A 17,939-nucleotide genomic window follows, 5' to 3' on the forward strand; every position below is an offset into this window, starting at 1 on the left:
CCGAGCCACATAATTACTCTCCTCTTGGCAAACAAACATTTGTTTCAACTCTAACCAGTTTAATAATTCATATGCAAATCCATACATTTTGCATTTCCTAAGATTATGTAACACTTCCCTGATCTTAACATGCTCTAATGCCTTAATTTCTTCCATGAACTTATCAAGTGCTGCAGAAACTTTCTTTGGAGGTCCACAGCTGGCTACAACACTAAATAGATCGAAAGGAACAGTTCTTACCTCTTCCTCCTCAGCCTTAGCAACTGTAATGTACTCTGGATCTGAGAGGATTTGAAGCTCTAAGAAGTGCAAACATGATGGTGATGATCAAATCCCAGAGATGGAATTGAATTTAAGCATGATGAATCGATGATAATTTGGGGAAAATGAAAAAACCTTAAACCCTAGAAATTTTGTTTATTTTAGAGCCTCTCAGTTTTCCCCGGTACAAGTTCAAAATGAGAGATCAAACGGGGACTTATTTCCACCCAAATATTATTTTAACTGGGGGCTAAAATGAGCCTTCTCGGTATGTGCCGACCTCCGGCGGACTGCGAGTAATACCTCCGGCGGACATATACCTGTGAAAGTTACAATGAACTATGCGAGTAATACCTCCGGCGGATAATGATAATAACTTCGGATATTGCATCTTCACAACCAGTAATATATACAAGTGGGCATTCTACCAGATCATCACAATGCAAAAATTGTTCATCGTAAAGGTCCCAAACAAACACAAACACATAGATAGCTGTACAAGGTTGATTAATCGCCAACTGCAAGTTTTCATTCCGAATCAACATTGCTTTACCAGCAGTCGGGGTGATGTCGATTCATGTGACGGAGTTGTACTGCCCGACGATTCCTCGTACTCGTGGTAATACTTGCACTTAGATGCAGGCTGGAAAGAAGCTCTGCCTGTGAAGCAATGATTAATTCAGCAATCGTCTTATCTTTGACCTTATGGCTCTGAGGACCGACCCATTTGTTTTCCCGAAGATCCAGAAGATCGCAGATCATGAACTTCAGCCGTGTGTATTTCTCCACTGTCAGTTTGTTTACTATACCTCTAACTCTTCTCAATATACGTTCTTCCTATGACAGATTACCCCTCACGGTGGACATCCATGAGACCTCGGCCTTCATAAGACATGGAGGAAGAGCAGGTCCTTCTCCTACCTATAAAGAAGATGAAATATGTTGTCAATTGGGAAGAGAAAAGGAGGCAGTCAAAAAAAAACAAAACATCAAGGTACTTTAATCTCTCCTTCTTTTTAACTATAGTTCTACCTACTTCTATCACAAGCAGAGTGTCAAACAAGATTTTTAGCAGTGTCTCTAACTCATGGATAATGAACCCATAAAGGTATTTTACACTATTCCTTGCAAGTCTTTACATATTTCAATTTTTGAGTTTGCACTATAATAAATAGAAACAACTGATTGAGTTTGAGATTTATTGTTTAAGAGAAAAATCAAACAATGACAAAGATAAAGAAAAAGTGTTGAACTGAAAAACTTACCTCTGGGACAGAACTGTTGTCTGCCATAACTAAAAGGGGTGGATTGGGAGGATGAAGAAGATCACTGAAGATATAATGAAGATTAATAGTAAAAGTTGAAATGTTCTTCTTATTATATTGCCACTCAAAATAAAGTGATAAGAAAGTTGGGTACCATCTAGGAAACTAGAATCTTTAAATGCTGTCTGGGAAAAGAATAGAAAAGCCCAAGTATGTGATGACTTTGGTGTAAATATCCAAGTCATAGTGAAATCCCGGACAGTGAAACATCATGGCTGGTGTAACAGGCCTCTAAATCCTTGGTTATTCTTCAGCAACACCTCATGAACTTCAGTACAAATTCAAGCAACAACAGCAACAAAACTTCCTCCAAGTTCTTACATTTCCAATAAATCAAGGTCGAAATCTAACAGACACAGCTCTCCTTTAAAATACCGACACCATTACTTCTTTATAATTTTAAACCCACACCCCAAACCTCACCCTATCAAACATGCCATAAAAGAAGTCGTTCACAAGAATGCAAGTAGTGGGTATGCTGCTGCCCTGCTTGATATATCATGTTGCAACAACATATGCAGTTAAAAAAGATGTGCACAACCTACCACAACCACAATATATACAAGTAGGCTTTCTACCACTGTAGTCTGACAACAAACAAAGTGACATAAGGATTTAATAGTGTCGCTATAAGGATATAAGATCACCAAACTAGCAATAAACGAAAGTGCTCAGGATTGTCATTTGATTCAACAGATTGGCAAGTCCCAGAGTGAAAACTGCAGCCTTTATGCTTCTGAGTATCTAAAACTCTGAAACGATCTGAAATCAAACTTTGACGTACGAAAAGAAAGGCAGCTTAGGTTTGGAATTCACAGAATCAAACAACCACAAAAAAAAAAAAAAAAGGAAAAAGAAAACATACTGAACTAAAACTTTGTAAGGTATGAAACTAAAGTTATTCATTGTGAGCAAAAACTCAGAAGCACATAGGTAGCTATAGGATTAATCCCATGTTGCTGATGCTGAAAAGAAACACCAAGTAGTCATTAAAAATCCATCTATTTTTACTTTTCCATCCTTGCAGCTAATAGCATACAGAAGGTTGTCTACAATTACAAATAAAAGCTTTAGAGCACCAGAGGGTTCAGAAGGTGGGTTTAGAGGAGGATGAGCAAACATGACGACAAGTTTAGTGTATTCTACTGGTCTCGCGAGAGCCAAAATATTTTTTTCTTCTTTGTGGTCTGCCTGGTGTGCGTGTTATCTGAATAAGCCTTTGAGATAGGGGCAATCTAGTTAGCTAATTGTATACGTTTTAGCAATTGATGTAAATGAATAAGAAAGGATAAAACTAAATTTAAAAATAAATTCCGAAATATACTTAAAGAGAAATTAAAAGATTAAAAGGCCTTTATGCAAATGGATTGTTGATTTTTTTACTATTAGGATGCTCTCTATCAATCGAAAATCAGATATTGCCCGTATTTGAAAGGGTCGACCTGTGCCAATTGTCCAGCAACAAAGTTGTGTCGGGTTTAAATTATACAGCCATCCATCCTCTCTCTTAACCCATAAGCCGGACTTTGGCTTTTATATAAGCCTGGAGAAGAGATTGGTAATCCCAAATTTTACTCACATAACCCGATTGCTTTAAATGGTGAAAGATCTTCTCAGTGTTATGAATATCACCTCTTCTTGAATATTGATCCATTATCACATGGAAAGACTTATACAATGGTGGCTTCTTTCGTTTATCCCATTGCTGCAGAGCCTTCTGCAAAACTGCATCCGCTTTTTCAACCTCCCCAGCATCTATGTAGAGCTTCACAAGAGAGTCCCAAAGAAACCGATTTATAGGACAACCAGAACTTGCCATTCTTTTTACCAAATCTTCACCTTTTGCAAGTAGCTTATGGTCTACATAAACATCCATGAGAGCTGTATAAACCTTCGATGAGATATTCCTCCCTGACTTGATCCTTTTTTCAAATATTTCTTCTGCCTTTTCTACTCTTCCCACTTTGCCAAAAGCACTGATGGCAGCCAAGCAGTCATGAGCACGACCGTCTGCTTCACAAACCTTCCATATCCTTCCAACCTCATCGGCCTTACCAAGAGCCGCATAAAGAGGAAGTAAATTCTTACACGCACCATGATTTACCTCCAAACCTTCCCCTTCCATCTCCTTCAAAATCTCCCCTGCCTTCTCACCGAACCCTGCACCAATATAGTGTCTAGCCAAAACGGCACGGATATAGTTATCTAACTCCAAACCATCACTCTTCAGGGCTTCAACCAACTCTTCCATCCCTGCTATATCATTAGCCTCCCCTTTCAAATCAATCAACAGCAGGTAAGTGAACCGAGTCGGCTTCACATCATTTTCCTCCATTAACAACAATACACTCTTTATCTTTCTCTTATCAAATTTCTTATACAACAATATCATCTGTTGACAAACAAAACCACTCACCGGAAACCCCAACTCCCTCATTTTCTCAAACACTTGTTCAGCATTCTTCACATCACCAACACTAACATAATTACACAACATAGTCCCATACACCGTCTCCCCCTTACACGTCTCCGGAATCGAATTGTTCATATACTTCTCAGCCAATGCCATTCCGCGTCTCTTAGCAATCAAATCGAGGCGAGTCGCATAATCTTTCTCCTCTTCACAGATAAACAAGTGTTTTGATTCTAACCAGTTTGATAATTGATATGCAAATTCATACATTTTGCATTTCCTAAGATTATGTAACACTTCCCTGATCTTAACATGCTCCACTTCCTTAATTTCTTCCATAGACTTATCAAGTGCTGCATAAACATCCCTTGAAGGTGCACTGGCTACTACATTAAATAGACTGAATGGAACAGTTCTTACCTCCTCCTTTTCCTCAGCCTTGGGTACTGCATCTTCTTCCTTAGTAGAAGAATCACCGAGCTCATCGATCCCATCTTCCAGATTTTCACCTTCATCTTCTTGTTGTCGTTGTTGTTCTTCCCCGTTACTCTTTGCATCTGATTGTGATGTGAAGAAATTTCGATGATGTGGTTGGGTCTGATGAAGATTAATTGGTTGATTTTGTGAAATTTGATGAAGAATGTTTGATTTCGATTGATATGTTTGGGGAGGAGCTGCTGCTCTTAAACAATGTAGTCTGGTTCTAAAATGATTTGAAGCTCTACGGAGAGTAAACATGATGGTGATGATTGTGGAATGATAGATCTGGAATTGGATTAAAGCATGATGAATCGATGATGATTGGGAAATTTCAAAAACCTTAAACCCTAGAAATTTTGTTAGAATCCTTCCTCTTCCCCAGCAGAACGAAGCTCAAAAATGAGAGAATAGAATGGAGTTTACTTATTTCAACCCAAAAATATGTGTCCTACTCCGAGTCGGATCAGATATGTGAGCCGGATCAGATCTCCAATCAGACATCACAGTTCTAGCTTCTCATGGGTGGTATATGTGATTTTGTACATGATCCAAGTAACTCTGAGTCAGATAAGATATATTAGTTGAATCAGATCAGACATTAGAATCTGACATCTAACTCAGTTCTACTAGAGGCAGATTCAAATCCTGACTCAAATCCGAACAAAAAAGCATGCACAACCAACTTAACACCATGATTTTTACAAACAAGTTTTACAAGTAAAATTTGTGCTGCTTCTTGGTGAGCGCAGAATTATTCAAAACTTTCGTTTGGCCGTGAAATCCTTTAAATTTTCGCGTTTTTTAAAATACAGATCTGAATTTTAAGAAAAAATCCATATTTTGAAAGCTTTTCTAAGTTATATCCACGTAACGGGCACAAATTATTTACCTGGGCTGACAACAGTAACCAAGCCCCTCTAATTCTGACCCTAATGCTCTCGCTTAGTATCCAGTAGTTAAAATAAAATTTCCGAGTTCCTATCAAACCAAAATTGCACGACTTTGTTTTACATACTAAAAGAAATTCTCCTTTCCTAACCGGACTCTTTTTTGCTAATGCAAATTCCTAACCGATAAAACTGAAACTCTCAGTAACGCATCTCCATCTCCATCTCCATCTCCATCTTTGCTTGATCTGTTAAGCATGAACTCTCATTCAATTTGCCTAAAGAAGATAATCATAGGAAGAAAATCATCATCATGATGTTCACAAAGAGTATCAACTTAGTACTCATCCTAGTCCTATTAACACCACCATACAATTGTGCACAAAGCGATACTGATGGTCGTGCACCTGCAGACAACAAAATTACTATACACGACTTTGTTTTGCCCGTCGAGACTATGTTGGGTTTATCCTTGGCATGTTTGCTACTTTTGTTTTTCATCTTCAAAGTCCAATGCTACCTTGATAGACGTAATAATGATGTTGCTGTTGCTGCGGCCACCGCCCAAGGACTAAATCAATCAGCTGTTGCGCTACAAATGTTCCCAGTATTGGTCTACTCGGATTCTCAGAAGAAGAATCATCATACAGCAGCAGGAACAGAAAAGAAAGAGTGTGCCATCTGTTTAATCGAGTTTAGGGGTGGAGATAAGCTGACATTATTGCCATGCAAGCATTTCTACCATCCTCGTTGTGTTGGTACTTGGTTTATTTCGAAAACTACCTGTCCTCTTTGCCGGACTGACCTCATATCCGCGGTTGTAGCCAACATGGTTTAAATTCTGTTTTCTGTTTTTTATGTTTGATAGCTAAAGAATTTGGTGTTGAGCTTTTGTAAATACAAAATTTTAATTTATTTTGCTCTTTTTTATTTTTCTTTTTTTTGTGAAGCATCCATTTTATTAAAATATGATAACTTTGCCGCTCATTCAAAATTTTAATCTACCATCCATTTTTTTTCTTTTTCCTTCAACTCAGTGTGTGCTATTATTTCTCCTCTTTGCTCTAGTAATTTTGCCACCCATTCTATGAACTCCTTGGCAATTACTTATTTTGACGCAGTGAAGGAAAACATACTCATCAGCTATGATTTGACGGAGTGTGATTCTGTTATATGGCACTGCAACAAACCAAAACATGCCTGGGATTTTCTGATGGCGATTCTAATTGATGGGCTTAATCAACATATTGGAGCTAGCAAGTTCAGTGCAATTCTCCGATACATGTTAGGGATCCATCTCTTCGAAGTAGATGACACTTGTCCCTTTTGCAAAAGAGATATGGATGTTTTTGGTGATCATGCTCTGCATTGTGCGGATGAAGTTGGGCTTAAATTCAAACATGATTTGGCGAGGGATATTATTGTTGACATGTGTTACCGTGCTGGTGTGCCAGCTAGAAAGGAAGTTGACTTGGGAATACTTGCGAATAATGGCACTGCTTTGAGACCGGCTGACATACTTGTGCATAACTTGGAGAATGGACGTGATGTGTGCATGGACGTGACTGGTGTTTCGCCTTTTACTGGTGGTGGAGTTCGTACTTTTTCCTCAGGCCTTTCCATTAAGAATGTTGTTACTCGCAAAAATGCTAAATATTTAGAAAAGTGCACGTCTCATGGTTATGGTTTTGGGACACTTGCTTTTACCACCTTAGGTGAGTTGGGTGATGGTATTATAGACTTTCTGAAATGCTTGCGCAACTATATTGCTAGCCATGATGCCAATGTTCGAGTCGGAGAAATTCTTTTTCATAGGTTAGGTGTAGTTATTCAAAAAGGTGCAGGAGATCAGCTTGTTGCTAGGCTTCCGATTAATTTCTTATCAGAAGATAGTCTTTCTGATTTGTAATTTATTAAAGAAAATGATTAAGTTACAAACTGACTCGGGTATATAGTACCTACGGAGTCATGGTAAATAATTTGACTAATAAAAGTTGGAATTTGTTAGAGCATAGCTCGGTCGACCTCGCATGTGTTGCTATCTCAAGTATGTTTGTCAATGTTAGTGATCAAAACTATGAGTCTTGATTTCTAGCCTACATAGCTAAGTCTTGGACTAGGATAGAAAAGTGTAGTTGAGCTCAAGGACTTCATGGCGATTCATCATACAACGACGAAGATCTACTCAAGGAACCGTGAAACTTCATCAACAAAAAGGTATGTGGAGACTTGAACTTACCTATCACTCAAAAGTCTATATCTTCTATCTCTTACTTCTTGTGAGACAAAATTCGTATGCTATATAGACTGGATCATACACATTTGATATTTCGAGCCGAGTATATCTCGCCTATCTATATCTCGAAATCATGTGTTGGTAAAGCGTTTCGCTTTGATCAAGTTTATCTTCACCTAGTGACGAAAGTCATGAAAAGTTTCAATTACTTTGACGCGAAACGGTTTGTGAATAACGGCTATATAACGTCCTCTGAGAATGTCTCAATGATTGGAATGAGAGTTTAGATTACATAACCATGTATTCCTTAATCCGAAGTTTTCGAACTTTGTTAATTGAGAGAAATCGGAGGAATTGGCTTTGCCAAGTCTGCAAACCCAGTCCGCGAACTCAATCCGCGAACTGATGGAAGTTCTTGTACCGAGAATTTCTGCTGGGATTTTCCAAAAACTCGTTTCTGTGTAAGTCCGCGAACTGGCGAAAGTCTCCTTGCCTAGATTTTCTACTGAGTTTGGAAAACTCCACCAGTTGTCTTAAGTCCGCGAACTTGTTTTTGAGCTTAAGTGGTTATGATCTAAAGATGTGCTCTGAACATGAAACTTAAATTACTAAGGAATGTTTTATGCAAACCGTGGCTATAAAGTTCATGAGCCGATTCAATCGAATCGAATCATTTTTGTTTCAATTGTGTCTTGTGTAGTTACATAAGATCTCATAGCAATTGAAAAACTCTTTAACTAGTTCATTTGAGTCAATTGAACTAGTTATGTTGAAGAAGAACATGGTTAATATGAAATGCTGATATGGTTAACCTTTTGGGTTACTATGTTGAACCAACATACACGTACACGTTTGGGCATGGTTTTCACAAACCCAGTAAATGTCTACCCAAGTGTGTGTGACAAGCTAAGTTTTCAATCTAACTGTTGAGAAATATTAGCTTGAATATAAATCAGGTTTTCATCTACCGGTGAATATGGATAATTTTGTAAATCTTCTCATATCTTGATTTTTCCATGAAGGTGGATCCAGGATTGAAGTGGATGAAAGGTAACCCCTTTGTTGTTGAAGGAGATAAGTTGTTATTGTCTCATGTTCAAGTTCATTATGATCAATAGTATAACAGTAAACACATAAGTTAAATGGTTGCTTTTCATAGAACATTCGAATCCAAACTTCTTCTCCAACTGCATTTTTCATCCAAAACCCCCTACGGAGAGGATCTCTAACATCTATTAAAACTAGAACCTTTTGCACATTTCCTTTTGGTACAATACAATCTGGAGGATCTAAATCTCTAACTTCCCCCATTGCTTCAGCGATTCCTTTGACAATAGTTGGATTAGCAAAACCTGGTTGCATGTTATAAAGACGCGGCCAGAATAGTAAATCTCCTTCTAGAAACCATGGTTTAAACTTGAAGACGACATCATATTCATCTTGAGTATGGAAATTGATTAGATAACGGTCATTATCCTGCTTTTCGATAAAGATATCTTTACTTTTTGGCCATAACTTTCTAAGTTCATTTTCTAGTTCACCTACTGTATAAACTTTTGTAGAGTAAACCTTACCCAAAAAACTAAACTTGAACTGAGATGCACCTTGTAGAAAATCTTCTGATGACAGTTCTGGTTTTATCAAAGCTTTAAGTCTTTCAGTTATCGACGTGCACTCCAACTTTTCCTAAACTTGTATCATCTCAGACTCCATTAGGAGGAAGCTAAAAGTATAAGAAAATAAATGGGAGAAAAGAACGGGGCAAAGGAAAAATATAAAGTAATTGCTGCCTCTTTTCTGATGTGTGAATGTTTTGCACTTGGAGAGGTTCTTCTTACAGCCAACTAACTTTATATTAGGGTTAAAGTTTAGACGGTTGTGTTGTCGGCTGAAAGAGAAAAAAAGAAGAAAGTTGAATATAGAGAAATTTATTCTTATGACCCTGGAAATTATGGGTATTACTCTTTTGGCCCCAAGGTTATTTAATAAAATTTGCAAATTATTCCAGTGGTCCTAGAGAAGTAGGATTAACAAAATAATCGGTGTGCATATATTGCATGCACATAAAATCAGTGTGCATATTACCTGCACACTACAAAATATAAAGACAATTTACAAAAATCAGTGTGCATATTGCCTGCACACTATAAAATATGAAGAAAAATTAAAAATTTATGTACAAAAATCAGTATGTATATTTCCTGCACATAAAATTAGTGTGCATATTGTCTGCACACTATAAAATATGAAGAAAATTTTAAAAATTATTTAAAGAATAAAAAATTTCATGAAATGAAAATTTGATAGTTGTATTTACGCTCGTTGTGTAGGTCTTTCAAAAAGCTTTCCAAATATATAAAATTTGTCGAATTCTTACGTATTATTTATGAGACATGTTATGTTTAAGTTGCATGACGATTATACCCTTCACATGTTAGTTTATCATTTGATATAGTTTAAGCCAAGTCATCTTCACATCCATAAGATTGTGAATCATGAACTTTAGCCGTGTTTCCAACTGGGGATGTGTTGTCAGCACGTCTTCCAGACGACTTAAAGTGAACATCGTTGTTAGTACGTGCCTTGCTGGATAACTCGTCCACCTCCTTACCAACTGTGTTTAAAAAAAAGCATATTGCCTCAACATTCACCTCGACATCATTCGGATCCAATAACTGATAAAGAATTTGATGTGCAAGAGATATCTGCAGAATTGGATAACTAATTTGCTTCATGAGCTCACAAATAAATTGCAGGTCTCCAAGATTTCGTCTTCTCTCTTTATATCTAACATCTGAAGAGACCCCTGTCACAATCTGCTGCCTGGTTTCTGCTAACTTCCTGTTCTCACTTTCAAAGGCTTCCTGGCATCTACTCACGAAGAGACGCTCGAATGTGATTTCTTGCCACCCGCACTCAAAAGGAAATGATGGGAGCCCATGTGGAGGAAGTGACAGTTCATGACATAGAAAAGCGTAGAGAGGACAAAACATTGGCTCCGCCAAAGCCTTGTGAAATATCAGACATGCAACACCTGTAAGATGTGCAGGGTTTTGATCCCCTAATCAATAAGTTGGTTTCTCAGAAGTGTGTATTTCTTCACTGTCAGTTTGTTTAGTATACCTCTAACTCTTCTCAATATACGTTCTTCATAGGACAGATTACCCCTCACGGTGGACATCCATGAAACCTCAGCCTTCATAAGACAAGGAGGAAGAGCAGATCCTTCTCCCACCTACAAAGACAAAGAAATAAGTTGCCATTTTGGAAAAGAAAAAAAGAGGCACTCAAAATAAAAACATCGAAGTAGAGTGTCACACAGGAATCTTTAACAGTGTCATTAACTCATGGATCAAGAACCCTTAAAGGTACTCTACACAACTCCCTATAAGTCTAGCAAAGGTGAAACACATAATGAAATAAATTTCAATGTTTTGAGTTTGAGCTATAATAAACACAAACAACTGATTAAATCTGAAATTTGATGTTTCAGAGAAAAACAAACAATCAGAACAAAGATAAAGATAAAGAAAGAGTGCTGAACTGGAAAACGTACCTCTGGGGTAGAACTGGTGTCTGCCATAACCGAAGGGGGTGGTGGATTGGGAGGATGAAGAAGATCACCGAAGATATAATGAAGAATAAAAGTGAGAGTTGAAAATGTTTCTCATTACAAAGTAAAGTGATGACAAGAAAGGTAGGTACCATCTGGGAAAAGAAAAGAAAACTCAAAAGTAAGGAATAACTTGGGTGTAAGTATCCAAGTCACAGGGAAATGCATAAAACCCCATCAGTGAAACATCATGGCTGGTGTAATAGGCCTCCAAATCCCTGGTTACAACTTCCTCCAAGTCCTAACATTTCCAATAAACCAAGGTCAACACAGCTCTCCTTGTCAAAGCCACAACACCAACTTCACTACTTCTTCATCTTTTAATCCAACACCCCAAACCTCACCCAATCAAGAAGCCAAACACGCCACTGAAGAAGTCATTCACAAGAATGCAAGCAGTACTGCGCTGCTCGATATTGAAAAAGATGTGCACAACCACCACCACCACTAATATATACAAGTAGACTTTCTACAAGATCATTGTAATAAAAAAGGAATCCAAACAAACACACACGCACACATAGATAGCTGCCACTGGTAAGGAAACTCCACGTCATCATTGCATCACCAACTGTGGGGGTCAGGTTGGTTCTTGGGATGAAATTGTACTGCCCTACGATTCCTCGTATTTATGGTACTACTTGCACTTTCCTCTGAAGCACTGATTAATTCAGGAATTGTCTTATCTTTGACGTTATTATGTCTCAGATCGACCCATTTGTTTGCCCGGAGATCCAGAAGATTGCGAATCATGAACTTCAACCGTGTTTCCATTTGGGGATGTGTTGCCAGCACGTCTTTTAGCCAACCGAAGTAAGTTTCATGCCACCTGTGATACTCATTTGGGGACTCATTCGAAAGCTCTTTCCTCTTTGATACCCAGGTGCACCACTCATCCAGCTCCTTACCAACTGTACTCAGTAACAAACACACTGCCTCGACATTCACCTCGGCATCATTTGGATCCAACAACTGCCCAAGGATCCTATGTACAATAAAAACTGGCAGAATTGAAATTTTTTGCTTCAAGAGCTCACAAATAAATTGTATGTCCCCAAGATTTCGTCTTCTCTCTTTGTATCTATCATCTGAAGAGACCCCTGTCACAATCTGCTGCCTGGTCTCTGCTACCTTCATATTTTCAAGCTCAAACGCTTTCTGGCATTTATTCACAAGGATACGCTTAAATGTGATTTCTTTACCCAAACGCTTATCCGAACAAAATGATGGGAGCCCATCTGGAGGATCCAAGAGCCAGCTGCATGACAGTTCATGACATAGAAAAGCGTACAGAGGACAAAACATTGGTTCCGCAAAAGCCTTGTTCAATATCAGAGACACAGCGCCTTGTAAAATGTGCAGGGTTGTGATCCCTGAATCAATGAGTTGGGTTCTCAAAATTGTGTACTTCTCCACTGTCAGCTTGTTCAATATACCTCTAACCCTTCTCAATATACGTTCTTCGTGTGAAAGATTACCCCTCACTGTGGACATCCATGAAACCTTGGCCTTCATAAGACAAGGAGGTGAAACAGGTACTTCTCCTACCTATTAAAAAAAAACTAATAAGTTGTCATTTGGGAAGAGAAAAGGAGGCAGTCAACATAAAAACATCAAGGTACTCTACTCTCTCTCTTTTTAGTACTCTTCTACTTTTATCACAAGTCCCGTAATGGTGAAATGCACAACGAATTCTTTACATATTTCAACGTTTTGAGTTTGAACTATAATAAACAGAAATAACTGATTAAGGTTGAGATTGAAGTGTTTTAGACAGAAGAAAGATAAAGAACGAAGAGTACTGAACTGAAAAACATACCGTTGGGAACGAACTGTTGTCTGCCATAATTGAAAGGGGTGGACTGGAAGGTTGAAGAATATCACTATAGATGGAATGAAGATTGATTGTGAGAGCTGAAATGCCTTTCTTATGAAACTGCCACTCCAAATGAAGTAACAAGAAAGTTAGGTACCCAAAAAAAAAAAAGATTATTCCCACCCAAGAATATACCTCTAAACTCTTCCTACAATCTGCAAATTTTACCCACAAAAGAAAGTCAAAGTAAATGTTGACTTGGGTGTAAATATCCAACCAATGAAACTTCATGGCTGGTGTAACTTGTTTGACTTTAACAAATGACATAGAAAACTTCCTGTCTGTGGATAGAAATCTTCATACTCCTTATCTTTTTTTCTTCCATCAAACTCGAATTAGTAACAGAGATTTGGAGCTACCATCCTTGAGAAGGAAGAGGAGGAGAAACGCAGCCGCGCGCGGTGGTCTCTCCTTGCAGCATCATATCAATGGATACCTTATCTTCTTCTGTCAGCACAAACCTTCAAATCCCTGGTTATTCTTCAGCAACACCTCGAGAACTTCATTACCAATTCAAGCCTATTCAAACAACAACTCAACAATTTCACCTTTCAAATAAACCAGGGTCAAAATCTAGCAGACACAGCTCTCCGTTTCGCAGCAACACCAATTTCATCACTTCTTCATCTTTTAACCATACAACCCAAACCTCATCATCACCAATCAATAAACCAAAACAGGTCACCAAAGAAGTTGTTCACGAGAACGCAAGTACTGGGTATGCTGCTGCGTTGCTCGATATATCCCGTTGCGACAACACGCTGGATGTAGTTGAAAAAGATGTAAGGAGATTCAAGAGATATCTTCAGTACAAAGATGTTCGGATGATGTTGCTGGATCCATTGATGGATGACAAGATTAAAGGTGAGGTGGTTAAGGAAATAGCGGTGAAGGGAAAGTTTCAGAAACATGTGGTCATGGTGGTGAAGATGTTGGTGAAGAAGAATAAAGTCTGGATGGTAAATGAAGTTTTGGAGGAGTTTGAAAGGATTTATGATGAGTTGATTGGAAATCAGGTGGTTTTGGTTTCATCTGCTGAGAAGATGTCTGAAGATCAATTGTTTGGAATTGCTAAAAGAGTGCAAAATGTCACTGGGGCTATGATGGTAAAGGTAAGGCATTTCATTACAGGAAACTCGCCATCGTTTGCACTGTAAATTCATCAGTCTGTGTGGTGTGACTTTAATTCCGGTTGTTCTTGCATTCTTTCTTTGTATTTTGTGGGCTTTTAGTGAATGTAAAATAGGTGTGAACAATTTGTGTTATGAATTCTAGCAGCTTTTTGTTGCTAAAGTGGTCTCTTTTTCTTATCAAAATAAAGATTCATATACTACCTCCGTTTTCAGTAAAAATGATACTTTTCACTTTTTAATTTTTGCCTAAAAATAGGCCAGATCGGAAAAGTGTAAGTATCAATTGTCTTGTTTCAGTAAAAGTGATACTTTCACTTTTTCGCTTTTGCCTAAAAATAGGCCACATTGGAAAAAGTGAAAGTATCACTTTTAATGAAACAGATGGAGTAACAACCAAGACCTATGCAACAGAAAACATATTACATTTCTCTGGCCAGAACACTTCACTATCAGATTGAAACTGGCCAAATTATAACTACAGCGGACATGGAGACCAGTGAACGGAGAAGTCAAGAAAGGCCAGAAGGATTAAGCGGCACTAAATAAAGCTATTGCGTTCTACTGAACGACATGAAACAGAATTTGATGATACAGATTGTAAACGATATGCAGATAACAACAACCTTCACATACTTATATAGGTCCATCTAGAGACAACATTAGCACATAACAAATTCTAACAAACTCCATAAACAGATAAGGCCTGAACTAGCGTCTCTAGTTCCTATATATGCAGCATTCTAGCGAGAAGGACAGGCAGCGCAAAAAATCTACCATTCGCTCCTCACCCTGAGACTCGGCCCTACAGAAAAAATACGGCATTTAATGGTTACAGCGTCACTCTTCACTCCGCACTGTAGTAAACCAGAAAAGGATCGAACGTACGCAAACTCACTCTAATCAACGCCTGCCACCACGAGACCCACCACCTGATCTGGGACCAGGATAGCGAGCAAATTGTAACCTTAAAATGGCTGATTCACGGTCGTGCTCGTCGAATTTATAACCTGCAAAATCGAATCGAGTGGTTTTACCTTGCGCGTGTTAGGTCGCTCTAATCGAAGTGTATTATGATGCATCTAGTCATGCTGATTCGATAAGCGCAATTATACACCAGAATTAAGTACCTGCTTAAACAAGATTCCAATGCACCTCTACTGTATACGACTAAAATACTAAAACTACTCTGCTTATTACCTCAACAAAATCAGTCACTCGTCCTTAGGTAGACCAACTAATTAAGGAATTTTGTACAACTACAACATCTCCGTTAAATGAATTGCTCTGTGACTTATCGCGAAAAATGAGGTCCAGCGTTAAAGAATGCGACTGACAGTTAATCGGAAAGGAGGGCACCCCGGTAGGAAATTAAGAGGCAATGAAATTGTTAAACAAAGGCAAACCATGATGTGGTCAGTGACCACTGCATAAACCTAAGTGTTCACAGGACACAGTCCCCATACTCGTGCAAAAGGGTTTTCCAGTTACAGGGCAATTCAGGTTACCCAGCGTGATATATCAGCAAATTCGAAGAGAAAACGTTTTTAGAACATGTATCTTGGTCAAGGACTCCACGAGTATAAGGTATTAACATCATCACTATCTGTGTGTTTTTTCTGTTTCCTTCTTTATACCTCAACTTTTAGAAAAACACATCTACCAGAGGATAAGTTTGCACAATTGCACCCTTTTCTTATAAATAACAACTGCCGACGTGATATAGGCCATAATGCAAATAGGTTGTTTAATGTAAATGGTATATAAAATAATTTAGGCATGAATCCAGTATATGTACTGCTTATTGTAGCATGATAAGAAGTAGCAAGGAGACAAGGTAAAATGAATTTGTGTATACAAATGGAGCTAACTTTCACACAAAGTGGAGAAAGAAGAAGAGTAAGCTTTTTTTGTTCACCTTGTAAGGCGTCCAACGCCGTTGCTGCCTGCGCAGGATTGATAAAATCAACAAAACACAGGACAAGTGGATCTCCTCCAGACTGCAAAAAACAAAATTAGCCTGAGACCATGAATAGGAAGATAAAAATAACTACGTGCAAGAATAATGGATTAACTTACATGACGAGATTCCTTGCTCACAAGTCTCACTTCTTTAAAACCTACAAAAGGACGGAAGATATCTGCAAGCCCAAGTGAAGGTCTAACAACTGAAGAAAAAATGAAAAAAGAACGTCGACAGGAGAAGAAGTTCTCAATAAACAAAGTAAGACATGAAGCTGATAAAGGATACGAGACACTTCGCGTCGTGTACAATTTGCAGGCAACCCTTCCACAAATAAAGTGTTGGATGCATCTGGAGGAAGGGGAATCTCTTGTTTGATGCTTGGAAGTCCCATATCCCTGCTCTTAGGAGGAACCATGCCTGGATCAAAGCTACGAAGACCAAGCATACGTGGATCATCTACCTGATGACCGAGCATTCCTCCACCACCTAAAGATCTACCAGATTCTCCACCACTAAAGGGCGGAGCTTGCTGAACGAAATTCAAAACCATACAATATAAGATACATACCGTACCAACTATCCAAAAAACACTCTTATTGTAATGTAATTTCACTTACTCCTCCACTGCGCAGGTAACGATCATAAGCTGAGCCAATGGATTCAGTATCTCTAGCGACTCGACCACCTCTTTCATCCTCACGGGGATAGTAACCAGGCAATTCATGACCAGGTGGAATATCTACAAATCACCACAGCATAAAAAATTAGAAAACTGTACCAATTCATCAATCCATACAGAAATCTCCATGAACAATAAAAGCTTAAAATATACAAAAACATCAACCCCCAATCTACAAAAAACACAAGTATGAGCTCGAATAAGCTCAAGAACACTGAGCAAAAACCTAATTTTATACCAGGACACAAAAAAATTGTTTCTACATCCATAAAGATCCAATTTTTATCGAGACCCTTTGTTAGACTAAGCTCAATAACCCTTAAACTAACATCAATTACATGAAAAACACTAATTTCAAGTAGGAAATACAGAAATTAATGTGAGAGATGGTAATAGGGTTTTTTACCATAATCAGGACGAGGGCGTTTTCCAGAAAGAGAAGGTGGTAATGGTGCAGGTTGTCTACCATCATTGTATCTCCAGTAACCTTCCGCCATTGATTGATTTGATGATCACAGAGTGAAGAAGAAAAAGAAGCTCAGGAGAGAGTGGGGAGAGAGAAAAAAAATAAAGTTTCAGTTTTTAGGGCAAACCGAAGTGTGTCTATGGATGATGGGATCAAGTAGGGCACGTGAATTTTCTTTGTTCTGCTTACTTTGATGTCCATGCAAATCTGACGGTTCATCTTTTGTGTGATGGCATGTCTTATGATGGATTTTTTTGATTTTCTTTGGGCTGCTTATTTTGATGTCCTTCCACATCTAACCGTTCATTTCATGGCATGTCTTACGATGGATTTTTTACTGTGACTGTGCTAGGTAAAACCGAACTTTTTAAGAGATCAATCTGGTAAGTGGTATCGGATCAATCGCCATCATAGAGGTTTGTATTTAAACTAGTTGTATAGAGGGGTTTAGCGGGGTTGGGTCTGACAGTAGGGCTAGTCCAATTGGATGGATTTGGGTAAGGGTCTGGCTTTATCAGAAAAACAAAAACACAAATTAGGTAAATGTGGATTAGCGTGTTTTGAATCCCATCGAGGTCGGAATAACACTCGGCTCACTCCGGAATTT

At 38.4% G+C, this 17,939-nt stretch overlaps 5 protein-coding genes and 1 long non-coding RNA gene across 8 annotated transcripts; 2 read left to right on the forward strand and 4 right to left on the reverse strand.

The window, feature by feature from the left end:
• Nucleotides 1-625: 625 nt before the first annotated feature.
• On the reverse strand, nucleotides 626-2,222 carry LOC113323756. The gene is made up of 2 exons (XR_003347810.1): nucleotides 1,527-2,222; nucleotides 626-1,182 (listed from the first exon to the last, which is right to left on the reverse strand). It is a non-coding gene; the product is annotated as an uncharacterized LOC113323756 (long non-coding RNA).
• An 871-nt stretch (nucleotides 2,223-3,093) lies between these two features.
• LOC113325081 (pentatricopeptide repeat-containing protein At1g80270, mitochondrial-like) lies at nucleotides 3,094-4,866 on the reverse strand. The gene has a single exon (XM_026573316.1). The coding sequence runs from the start codon at nucleotides 4,735-4,737 to the stop codon at nucleotides 3,094-3,096; it is 1,644 nt and encodes a 547-aa protein (XP_026429101.1). The 5' UTR covers nucleotides 4,738-4,866.
• Nucleotides 4,867-5,823: 957 nt separating this feature from the next.
• LOC113325082 (RING-H2 finger protein ATL28-like) lies at nucleotides 5,824-6,263 on the forward strand. The gene is made up of 2 exons (XM_026573317.1): nucleotides 5,824-6,124; nucleotides 6,235-6,263. The coding sequence occupies exons 1-2, from the start codon at nucleotides 5,824-5,826 to the stop codon at nucleotides 6,261-6,263; spliced, it is 330 nt and encodes a 109-aa protein (XP_026429102.1).
• Nucleotides 6,264-9,925: 3,662 nt separating this feature from the next.
• Nucleotides 9,926-13,391, reverse strand: LOC113321869 (eukaryotic translation initiation factor-like). Of its 2 annotated transcripts, XM_026569814.1 has the most exons (4): nucleotides 13,035-13,253; nucleotides 11,159-12,763; nucleotides 10,726-10,837; nucleotides 9,926-10,636 (listed from the first exon to the last, which is right to left on the reverse strand). In XM_026569814.1, exons 2-4 carry the CDS (start codon nucleotides 11,183-11,185, stop codon nucleotides 10,059-10,061), a joined length of 717 nt encoding a protein of 238 aa, XP_026425599.1. In that variant the 5' UTR covers nucleotides 11,186-12,763; nucleotides 13,035-13,253; the 3' UTR covers nucleotides 9,926-10,058. The 2 variants fall into 2 exon arrangements, with proteins under 2 accessions (XP_026425599.1, XP_026425598.1); XM_026569813.1 differs by lacking the exons at nucleotides 9,926-10,636; nucleotides 10,726-10,837 and having other exon boundaries at nucleotides 11,181-12,763; nucleotides 13,035-13,391.
• On the forward strand, nucleotides 13,377-14,424 carry LOC113321870 (ATP synthase delta chain, chloroplastic-like). Its single transcript, XM_026569815.1, has one exon. It carries the CDS (start codon nucleotides 13,520-13,522, stop codon nucleotides 14,246-14,248), a length of 729 nt encoding a protein of 242 aa, XP_026425600.1. The 5' UTR covers nucleotides 13,377-13,519; the 3' UTR covers nucleotides 14,249-14,424.
• Nucleotides 14,425-14,729: 305 nt separating this feature from the next.
• Nucleotides 14,730-17,458, reverse strand: LOC113320459 (RNA-binding protein 1-like). Of its 2 annotated transcripts, none has more exons than XM_026568370.1 (7): nucleotides 17,273-17,458; nucleotides 16,805-16,926; nucleotides 16,473-16,716; nucleotides 16,301-16,362; nucleotides 16,140-16,221; nucleotides 15,120-15,231; nucleotides 14,730-15,026 (listed from the first exon to the last, which is right to left on the reverse strand). In XM_026568370.1, the coding sequence occupies exons 1-6, from the start codon at nucleotides 17,361-17,363 to the stop codon at nucleotides 15,125-15,127; spliced, it is 708 nt and encodes a 235-aa protein (XP_026424155.1). In that variant the 5' UTR covers nucleotides 17,364-17,458; the 3' UTR covers nucleotides 14,730-15,026; nucleotides 15,120-15,124. The 2 variants fall into 2 exon arrangements, with proteins under 2 accessions (XP_026424155.1, XP_026424156.1); XM_026568371.1 differs by having other exon boundaries at nucleotides 15,110-15,231.
• Nucleotides 17,459-17,939: the final 481 nt, after the last annotated feature.

The sequence above is a fragment of the Papaver somniferum genome, chromosome 11, assembly GCF_003573695.1.
Source record: "Papaver somniferum cultivar HN1 chromosome 11, ASM357369v1, whole genome shotgun sequence".
NCBI lineage: Eukaryota > Viridiplantae > Streptophyta > Magnoliopsida > Ranunculales > Papaveraceae > Papaver > Papaver somniferum.

Coding starts and splice junctions, on each gene's coding strand:
- LOC113325081 (XM_026573316.1), bottom strand. CDS start 4,737: ATGTTTACTCTCCGTAGAGCTTCAAATCATTTTAGAACCAGACTACAT.
- LOC113325082 (XM_026573317.1), top strand. CDS start 5,824: ATGTTGGGTTTATCCTTGGCATGTTTGCTACTTTTGTTTTTCATCTTC. Junction 6,125..6,234: donor CTACCATCCTCGTTGTGTTG/GTACTTGGTTTA, acceptor TATGTTTGATAG/CTAAAGAATTTGGTGTTGAG.
- LOC113321869 (XM_026569813.1), bottom strand. CDS start 13,358: ATGTCATTTGTTAAAGTCAAACAAGTTACACCAGCCATGAAGTTTCAT. Junction 12,764..13,034: donor ACAACAGTTCGTTCCCAACG/GTATGTTTTTCA, acceptor TTTTTTTAATAG/GTAGGAGAAGTACCTGTTTC.
- LOC113321870 (XM_026569815.1), top strand. CDS start 13,520: ATGGATACCTTATCTTCTTCTGTCAGCACAAACCTTCAAATCCCTGGT.
- LOC113320459 (XM_026568370.1), bottom strand. CDS start 17,363: ATGGCGGAAGGTTACTGGAGATACAATGATGGTAGACAACCTGCACCA. Junction 16,363..16,472: donor TACACGACGCGAAGTGTCTC/GTATCCTTTATC, acceptor TTGGGCTTGCAG/ATATCTTCCGTCCTTTTGTA. Junction 16,222..16,300: donor TGAGCAAGGAATCTCGTCAT/GTAAGTTAATCC, acceptor TGTTTTTTGCAG/TCTGGAGGAGATCCACTTGT.